We start from the raw sequence: 10388 nt of genomic DNA, 5'->3' as shown, positions 1-10388 counted from the left end.
TTTGCAGCTCTAAGTTTTGTATTCACACAATAAAAATGCAACTTACCATCTGTTTATTTCACAAGCTTGTCACATATTGCCAAGGATCATTTTATCATCTTTATTATATATTAAAATAACCACTGATTGATTTTAGATTTAAAATGGGGGCATGCAACTATAGGAGGAAAATCAAATTAAGCAAATGCTGGGAAACAGAAACAAGGAGTTACATTGTCAATGCATTCACAAGTGCATCAGTTTACACAGCAAAAAAAAAAAAAAAAATTCCACAAAGAACTATTTAGGATTAAAGCTATGACTTCCTTTCTCAAAACACTTGAAACACATTACACAGTGCTTTTCACAGTTTTTGGTCTAATATCCTTATACATACTTCATATTTGTACTGGATGCAGCACAACAGTCAGAAAGCAGCAAATCCATCCTGAACACACCTTCTAAATTGTCAGATTATCCCCCAGGTCCCTCTGTCAGTAGTAGGTGCACATCCCTACCCACTGTAGGCCAAGATTCCCACATTTTATGTTTTGTACACAGAGGCTACAAATACAGTTGCAGAGGATACATCCAAACACTTTAGAGCACAAAGGCAATGAGGGGAAAAAAAGCACAGCAAAAAAAGAAAGAAGAGGCAACTTGTTAGAACAGAGCACCTGTTGACAAACAGCTTTTGCTTCCTCACAGAGTGCACTAGATTTCCATTTGAACAACCAGAAGCTCGGGTGCATGTGATTTTTTTCTAATTTAGTGCCCAGTGTTCATCTATTGCCTAAGTGCCAAAGATTATCTCTGCTGCTTTTGTGCCTGTTTACTCAGGTTAACTTGGCACTTGGCCTCTTATGCCTGAAAGAGCCACACTGAGAAGTTCTGTCTCACTTTGTTTCTTTGGAAAGCAGCAATGCACAATCCCTGCTATCACTGCCCTCAGAACAAAGTAGCTGTCAGCCACTTAACTGCCTACAAACTTTTTTCTGAGGATCCAACAGCTGCACTGAAATACAAACACCTCAAGACACTGTAAATCTTGACCAAAATTCCCCTCAAACATTCAGAAACATCAGTGGCACCGAATTCACTTAAGCAAGCAAGACATGAAAGTGCTACATGGAATTAATGCTGCTGAGGACTCCAGGGTGCTGCCCACAGAGAAAGGGAAGAGTTTGAACATTGCTGGACTTTGTGGCTGCATTACTGACACTACAACCCTTTGTGCTTTGGGTGAGGTAGCCAACACAAGGGGAGAAAAAAAACCCAACAACCGCAACCACAATCTCATTTGAAAAAAAAAAAATCTCACAGCCTATCTTTTGCTCAGAAAGACAAACAATGGAGTATAGCTTATCTACAGCTATTAAACAATATTGAACTATTACATTATTTGTACCTTTTAAGTAATTTTCAAATATATTAATAGCTGTTCATGTTAATTTGCTGGTTCATGGTCCAGTCTACTACAACTAATGAAAAAGCTTTAGGTTTTTTATGCCTTCCTGCCTGGGCTGGGGAGAAAAGAATAAGACAAGAATAAAAATCTGACAAGCTGGAGCAACTTCACAAGCCACAAATTCATTTGAGATCTGCTTAAAGCACAGAACAGTTCTCAAATCCAATCAGTGTTAACCAAAAACCAACCAAACAAAACACCACACCACAAAGACACAGGAGCTTCCAGTGAGGGTAAAAAGTATTTTCTTTTTAATATGCACTTAAGTCACAGTATCTGTTTTGAGATCATTACACCAAGTAACAATTAATTGTATCTCAGAGTATTTTACAAGTGCCCATCTATACCTTGAAGGAGAAGGTAATAACCAAAGGAACCCAAAAGCTGTATTTTCAGAGCAAAAATAAAGCCAGTGACCAACATTCTTTTCATTCATCTGAATCATCAGTAGCACAATACACCATTTTTAAAAATGCAAAAGGCATCACAGTAAGTAAATGAAATCAAAGATGTTGCATTTCAAAGTTTTCCTGGCAGTCCTGATCTGATACCAGTAGTAAAATGCAACCATAATTTAGTAACACCATTTGAAATTATTTTAGAAATTCTAGACCTAGACCATTTTCAGTGTCTTGCATCACTTTGGAAAAAATAAATCTTAAAGGAAAAACAATCATTTAATGTACTTTCTACTGACAGAACAGAACACATTAAATAAAAAGCAGCTACTGATCAGAACATACTGAAATGAAGACAGACCTGGTGTGCCAGTGGAATTTTAATTGAAAGTTATGTACTTCAAGACATTACTCAAGTCACAACTCAAGGAAAACTTGAGGGTAAAGAACAGCTGTTAAAGTTTTAACTGTGTCCAAAACCAGGTTACACAGTACATACACACTCACTCTTTTTGCAGCATTTATCTGCAAGGCTGAAGCTCTGAGATTTCTCCTTCGGGAATAAATTATTTATTATGATACAGTGCACAGAATATGGTGGAACATTTCCTCACTACTCAGAAGACAGACACAGTGCAGAAGTCCATGTCTGAAAATGAGAAATGGAGACGACAGCCTCCTTGCATCTTCATTAGCTGGATCCTTCCTCCTCTTTGGCAGCAGAGGCCTCCATAGAGGCAGCTTCCAAATCCTTGCTGGACTTCTCATCATTTTCATCCTCTTGAGGGTAAAGATCTGGGTATTTTTGCATGCATTCCTGCATGGCACGGAATTGGTCCACACAGTCTGATCCCTTTATTTCTTCTGAGCTATAGTGGAAACAAGAAAAGGCTGACTTGAACTGCTCCCCACAGGGACCACTAGCCATTCCACCCAGACATGGGCAATTCCAATTGATATCTCCATTGGGCAATATCAATCCTGAACAAACAAGAGAGAAGAAAAGTTAATGCACCTTCCAAACAATGATTTCACTCAGGGCTGCAGGTGTGAACTCAAGCACTTATAATGCCATCTTAGCTCTGCAGCTTCAAGGCTGATAAAGACCTTTCACCTCCCAGCCAGTCTGTTTCTCCCTCTGATCTGTATAATCCCTTAATGGGCACAAGTGAGATTAGTTCTCTATCCATCTCTGAATTAAGTCCTTCTCCCTGGACTACAGATCACTGAGAATATTCTAAGGGAACTGCAAAACAGATGGAAGTCAAGTCAATCGATTTGCCAGACTGTCAGGGGAACAAGCAAGCATTAAAATCATTCCATATAAATAGTAAGACTTTAAATCCAGTATTAAGACTAGAAATCTTTTAAATCAAATCAAATGGATCCCTTTTTCTTCTTGGTTGAAATAAGCTCTGAAATCATAACTCACAACTTTCCCCCTTCAAATTTCAACTGGAAGACCAGAATTGCAAAAACAAAAATCAGTGTATTTGTACAGATTAAGTCATATGCCACAGAACACAAGGAACAGCAATCCTGAGAGCAAGCCTGCCTGTCTGGCTGCCAGAAACAAAACTGTACTTTAGAACGCAACTGAAAGGAGTTAAGTGTCACTTCAGACTCTAAACTGGAACAGCTGTAAACCTCTGCTTGGAACAGTTAAAGTCCTGACAGAAATACTTCACTGGTGGACTGGCAAGGTGAAGATTTAAGGGCATATGTTGAAGAACTACTTTCCTTAGATTTAAAAATTAAGTATAACAGACTTGGTCCTGTGGGCTTCTAGAGTCTCTAATGCATTTCTCTAAGGCAATAAATACATCTCCATTTCCTTTCTCTACTAGTATGAACATACACAAGTATGTTCATCTGTGAAGAACAAGAGAAGAATTATGCTATGATCCAAGCTGGTTTCTTCTCCAGTTAAATAGTTGGCTCTCCTCCTCTTTAGCAGACTTTTCTAACCTCATTTCCATTCTGAGTTTCTGCAGAAGCTGACAGCATGTGCATAAACCTTTCATTTTAAGCACCTTCCCTTTAAAAAGGAGGTATGAAAATACCACTGGCAGACAAAATAGTTGAATTAATTCTGATTCAAACATGAAATTATATTTAACACCTGATACAACCTGACATAACCTAAAATACTGTCAGAGAACTCAAGAAACTTATTTCTTGTCTTTGTCCTGTGGATTAAGAAAGTTCCAGACTCCCATGTGTAATTCCTTGGACACCAGGCTGCAATATCATTAATCTTGACTGGTACAGCAAAAGCAGCTCAATCATTTCATTGCTATATTAAAAGAATATTTTACTGTGATTTGCAATTTATCAGAGATGTTCTCTAACTCAGCCAATGCAGCTGAGCAGAAAATTAGAGTCAGTCAAATCTCAGCATTGATCAGACTCTTTTTTCATTACAGAAAGTAACAGTGTCCTTAGCATGATTCAATGAACTGCAGTAATACTGTCATTTTCCATGGACCATACTTTATTTGGCAAGATGGTTTTGCAAAATATCTGTAATATTCACTGTACTGATAATATAACACCTAATCCAATGCAATGGTTTTGCAAAATATCTGTAATATTCACTGTACTGATAATATACACCCAATCCAATGCATCACAGCATCTTCAGCTGCCTGGAGGAGAAGCAGGACTTCTGAGACAAGAAAATCAGTGGCTGGTGTCAGATTCCTCATTGCCAAGGATGACATAAAGCAGAAAGATGTTAATCATATGATGTAGAAGAAATACAATTTGCTTTGTAAACTAGATTTTGCAGTCCTACATTCCTCCTCACTAATATTAACTAGTCATTTAAGGTCATTTTTTTAGCGCTTTAAGAATAAAAACACCACAATTTGGAATGTTCCTGAAGACACTAGAGCAATAAAATTACTTGTAAAATAATTTTCTTACAACAGATTGGTCCTTTTAGAACCAGACCTGCCTTGTAAACATGCAAATCTTACTGTGAGTTATCCCATAATGAACACATTCTATGGTATCACAAGATCACTGACCTACACCTATTTTATCACAGATATAGCATCAGTTTCAGAAGTCTGTGCACAGAAACCATGCTTTAGAAAAACAAAACAAAAATACAGATGACTAAAGCAAGCATTTCCTCATTCATAATCACAGCAGAATTCACACATCAATGAGTAAGTCCATCAGCAAGCTTAGAGCACAATTAAATCGGAAACAGATTTCATCCATTGCTCTTCCTGAGTTGCAAGCCTGCAATAGATAGGATTACTATTTTTATTAAAATTGAATTCAAACTTATTTCAAATGCAGCCTGAACCTCACCGATCCAGTGAGTCACAGTCTACTTGAACCTGCACTCGTGGAAGAAGAAATAAGCCTGTTTAGATCACTGCAGATGAGGATTTGTGTGAGCAGTTGATTGCTGACATCTCACACCCTAAACTCTCCTGGCTCATGGAAGCTGCTCTTGTCATGGGCAAAGGCAGGCCCACCTGCATCTGTGTCAACACTTGTCTTGGACTCGCTGGGATGAAGTCCCACTGCTGTTCTGAGAAGAGTTTTCCCTGTAACATGACAAACACATCCAATAACAAGTTTATCTGCCAGGGATTCACAGTGCAAAATGACAGGAAGCAGGATTGAAAGGGACATCATTAGTCACAGAAACTGTCCTGTACATCTAATCATTCATCAAGTTCTTTCTTACAAGAACGTGGAGTTTGGCTTCATCAGTCCCCTCTAGAAACCACTTTAAAACTGTTTATAAAATCAGATGACAGGAACAAGTCTGGAAAAACTGAAGGGAAAGACCAGCAACAATGTGTGTCTGAGGTCCAATTCTATAAGTACTTCTATCCAACTTTCCCATCACAGCTGTAACACTAATAAAAACCACTCTGCATGCATAAAACTCATCATTGCCTTCTTCATATAAGCTTAATAAAATAAAAAAATGTTCAAACTGAAGGCAGCCAAGATGTCAGTGAAAACCAGGAATCTTTCATGTTTAAATTCCACCATCTGCAACACATAGGACTAGAAAGATGCTTTACAGTAACAGTATTATTTCAAAACCACTGCAAATGAATCCTTAATTTGTTTCCATCAGCCACAGCTGTCAAAAAGCACAGACAGTGAACTGTGATCTTCACTGAAATCCTAACCTGAACTTACTCCAGTTTGTCTGCTTTTCCATTTCTCGTGGCTTTTTTCTTTCAGTGTTTTTAGCTTAAAGTGAGTTATTAACATTTTGCCTACCAAACTCACCCAGCTGATACAACAACAACAAAATATTGACAGAAATAAGAGCAGTACACAACTGGTTTTTATCCTAAGGGAAACAGAACACAAGTTTTCCTGACCAATCTACTGATTCAAGTAGACTGCTCAAAGACTAATGTCTGTTAATGTCTGGGACAAAATAAGAACTATCAAAAATTACCAAATACCGAACTAGATGTTTATCTCAAGTATGAAAAAAGCCCCTACAATAAAACAAAACCTCAAACACAAGTTTCAGATGTATTAGAAAACAATGCAGATTATGGCAGATCTATATAATGCATCTGTTCTTTCCCAGATATGACTGGTCTCTTTGGCAGAGCAGAAAAGATGAAAAGAGCCCTTACAGGTAACTGTACAACACCGGAAACCAAGTCTTCTATTCCAAGCAGAAGCTAAATTAGAAAAGCCTGCATGTTACATTGGGCACAGGGCACAGCAAAACTCTTCCCAATTTTCTTTTAAATAAAAGCCATGCAAGCCAGAGCTTCAGCATTTCAACATATTCCAAAGCATTTTACCCATGTCTTTCCTGCCCATAAACTCCATCCCTACTGCTACATTCTGTGATATGTCCATTTTCTCTCCTCTGATCTAATGCACTGTAGCCCTGGGTCATTCAAGAGGTGTTTCAGACTTAAAAACACAGCAGTAATTTACCACATGCTAAGAAGAAAACTCAACAAACTAACAAAGAAAATCACACTACAAGAAATGTCCACCCAAACTTACTGACAGTACTTAAACATAGTTTATAGTTTCTCATTTTGAACCCCACAGACACACTGTGACTGTAAGGTGACATAAAAGCTCCTGGCTTTCCCCCTCTCTTCTCTGATCTAGTGCTGAGGAAGAAAGGGACCTGACATTCTGTAAGTGCAGGACTGCTAGGAAACAAACCATTACCCAAATATATGTGACACCAGGACATCAACAGACTTACCAGTGCAAGTGAGAAAAGCTTTTGGATATATAACTGACTACATACAGCAGTAATGAAAGCAGATAAATGCAGTAACATTTCCACACAAACCTATGTACGAAAAAAGTTAATTTTAATGACGTAGGAAGGTGTGGTTCAAATTACAGTACACACCATATCAGCTAACAATGAGACCCTGTGAGCTCCAGCTGCTAAACTGCTTAAATGCTGCCCTCTAAAGGTCTCTGAGACACTTTAGAAAGAATAACCTTCACTTTCTAACTAAGTTTCAAAGAGTCTGAAGAATTGTCTTCAGCTTCAGTTGAGCTGAAACCAATGAAATCCCTTTACACAAAGTGAAGAGACCAAAAGATCTGCAAACATAGAGGCAATTAGAAAAAAATAAACCTAAACTCACATTTTCATGATAATTATTAATCCAGGGCAAAATGTATTAAATCATCATTATTGGAAGTATATTTCATTTAAATTATTTAAAATACATTTTTTTAAAATACATTATTTAAAATACACAACCAAAATATTGTAAGTCTTGGTCTCAGAAGTGTTCTGCTCTCTTAAATCTCTATTTGCAGGTCAGATATACTTTGTACAAGAACTGTAATCTTCATGAAAACTTTTATCTTTTCAAAGCATGATGATTACAGTTGAACACTCAATAATTTTAACTTACCCATCATGTGGCACTTAAAGATATTGATTATATTGCTACCATTATAGTATTAGCCAGATATTGATTTATATTAAATCAGATATTCAGAGATTGCCATATTAGGCAATTTCACATCAATGACAATAATATGTAACTCACTCCAGCTTCTCTGAAAATTGCCTGCTGTTACCTAAAATAGAGGAAAAATGATCATAATTTTCACTTGATTTGGCTCAAACTTTATTAATAAAAGGAAAAGGTATCCCTCCATATCTCTGACCACTAATCAAAACTAAAAGCCATCAACTGATTATCTGAACAGGCACTAAGAAAAATCATTACAAGTGTAGAAAAATAAATACTGGAAGAAAATGTGTCATTAGTGATGTCCTAACCTGGCAGATAAAACTGCCAAGGGTTTGGGTATTTACTGCATAACCAGCTGCCCTCAGTCTTTAAATATGCTTAAATTTTTTCTAATTCATGCAGGGTTTGTTTTGTGTTGGACTTCTGTATGATGTAACACCCCTTACTTCTGTTCTGCTCATACTGACCTTGCTCTTCATAAGGGTCATCTGGGTCATCTGCAACCAGCTCAGCACTGCTCGGTGTCTCATGGTCCTCCTTGGTTGCAAATATGATTCTGTCCTTTCCTACCATGGAGGAGACAAGAAGCAAAAGCTCAGAGAAATCTCAGATAGAAAAGAGTCATTTACAAAACTGCTGTACACCACAAGGTAATGAGACTTTCAATGTGATTCAATAATATTGAGAAGGAACTGCTGTATTAAATCACCTTCAATGAGAACAGTTACTAGTTCAGAGGAAAACATACACACTGAAATTCTGTTATTCTAAAGCTCCAATTTTCATAGCAATGTCTTGTAATAAACAGTACAGTTCACTAAAACTGCTAAGTTAAAAAGCTGTTTCAAAACAAATTCAAATTATTCCAACACCAGGACTAACACAGGTGACGGGCTTAGAATTAAAAAAAAAAGTGAAAGAGAAACTATAATAAATAGAAGCAAAGTGTGCCACAGGAACTTATTAATAACAGAGGTTTTTGCTAAAGACTAGTGTAGTATTTTACACTAATTATAATTATCTGAATTAAAAACTGAGGACAGCCATCACCATATAGAACTAACTACACTGAAAGGTGCTGTGAACATTACAAGGGATGGAAATCCAATGGAGCAAATTTCCTGCTCTTGATTTAAGTAAAACACTCCATAGCAAGGTCGGGGAGGTTTGGCTGGAAACTTCAGTAGTTTTAGTTTTCTAACAACCCTGCAAAGCTGTAACACACATTCTGAGTGTGGAAAAAATTGTAAATTCCCCAAGAATTCTCCAAATTCATAAAGACCACTACTGTAACTTGGCATATGAGAAATTAGAATCTCCTGGCCCCACAGTGTGACCTCAGCCAGCAGATGATCAGTAACCTAACCTTGCTGAGTAACCATGCATTTAAACACGTCTGAAAAACAAATAAATCTGACACCTTTTAAAAAACAGAAACAGTTTTCTGACAACTCTGCACTGTACTCCAGCAAACTTTACAATGTGGAATGTTCGGTCATTTATTATATGAAGGGAGCTAGAAACACATGAACTCTAACCCCATCACTGCAATTTTGTAGGGTTGCATAAAGCAACTTACAGATCTTGCAAAATTAAATAAAGCACAACATAAAGTGTAAAAGAGGTCCATATATTATGAGCACCTTAATACAGCTCATAGTATGTGGCCAAGTTTGTAACATAAAAATGGCATTTAGAACTATTGGCGCTTTTTTCCAGTCTGAAACGTTACATTCAGCCACTTTACATGACTTAAGAGAGCAAGAATCTTTACATATATATGTAAATATAGACATTTACCTACGCATCTCCCACTTTAAGAGGTGGTCAAGCCTCATAAATACCACCACCTGTACAACATGATACAGATACAGAAAAGCTCGCAGTCTACCGCCCTGTCCATCGACCTTCAAAAGGCAAAGCCCCACACCTCTGGCCACTCAGCCAGGCTGGGATAAATGTATCCCCTGCGGGCAGCAGGCACTCCTGCCCTGCCCGCCCGCCTCAGCCACACACGGTCCCGGCGGGCACCTCCGGCCGCTCCGGGCCCGCCGCGGGGCCTCGCCGTCCCCACGCCCGGGACCGCGCTGCTGCCTCATGGCCCCGCCGCCCTTCCCGCCCTCCGTGAGGAGAAAGGTCGCGGCGGGAGGAGAGGCAGCGCTGCCGCCGCCACACACGGACCGCGGGCGGCTGCCGCGCCTCCTCTCTGCTCCGGCTGCGCTTTCCCCTCAGGGAAACGGGCGGTCACCCTGCGGCGCACCCACCCCCGGCCGCCTCACAGCGAGCCCGACCAGCAGGGTGACATTGTGAGGACACTCGGGCGCACCTTCCTGCCTGCAGTAGGACATGGCGGAGCCGGCCGGTGCCTCCCTCCGCAGCGCGCCGCACACGGGCCCCGCCGCTCCGCTCCTGCCGTCCCGCCAGCACCGCTCGGGCAGCGCCGCGCCGCCGCTCCACGCCGCGACCTCCCGCCTCCGGAAGCGCCTTCCCGGCCCTGAGGCGGCCGCTGACGCACCTCCTGCCGGCCGCGGGGCTCCGCCAGGCCCGGCCCCGCCGCACTACAGCTCCCGCCTGCCC

At 39.8% G+C, this 10388-nt stretch overlaps 1 protein-coding gene across 1 annotated transcript; it reads right to left on the bottom strand.

Annotated features, from left to right (window-relative positions):
• On the bottom strand, window positions 1-10384 carry CHCHD4 (coiled-coil-helix-coiled-coil-helix domain containing 4). Its single transcript, XM_074550592.1, has 3 exons — window positions 10138-10384; window positions 8279-8377; window positions 1-2826 (listed from the first exon to the last, which is right to left on the bottom strand). Exons 1-3 carry the CDS (start codon window positions 10157-10159, stop codon window positions 2537-2539), a joined length of 411 nt encoding a protein of 136 aa, XP_074406693.1. The 5' UTR covers window positions 10160-10384; the 3' UTR covers window positions 1-2536.
• Window positions 10385-10388: the final 4 nt, after the last annotated feature.

Source organism: Zonotrichia albicollis, chromosome 12 (genome assembly GCF_047830755.1).
Source record: "Zonotrichia albicollis isolate bZonAlb1 chromosome 12, bZonAlb1.hap1, whole genome shotgun sequence".
Taxonomy (NCBI): Eukaryota; Metazoa; Chordata; class Aves; order Passeriformes; family Passerellidae; genus Zonotrichia; species Zonotrichia albicollis.
Note: the sequence above shows the minus strand (reverse complement) of the source record. Positions and strands in the feature narration are given on the sequence as shown.

What these genes read in the sequence shown, in the direction of transcription:
- CHCHD4 (XM_074550592.1), bottom strand. Translation starts at nt 10,159, where the DNA reads ATGTCCTACTGCAGGCAGGAAG. An exon ending in GTCCTACTGCAGGCAGGAAG is followed by an intron (nt 8,378 to 10,137) that starts GTGCGCCCGAGT and finishes CCTCCATGGTAG; the next exon opens with GAAAGGACAGAATCATATTT. An exon ending in TGACCCTTATGAAGAGCAAG is followed by an intron (nt 2,827 to 8,278) that starts GTCAGTATGAGC and finishes TTGTTTGTTCAG; the next exon opens with GATTGATATTGCCCAATGGA.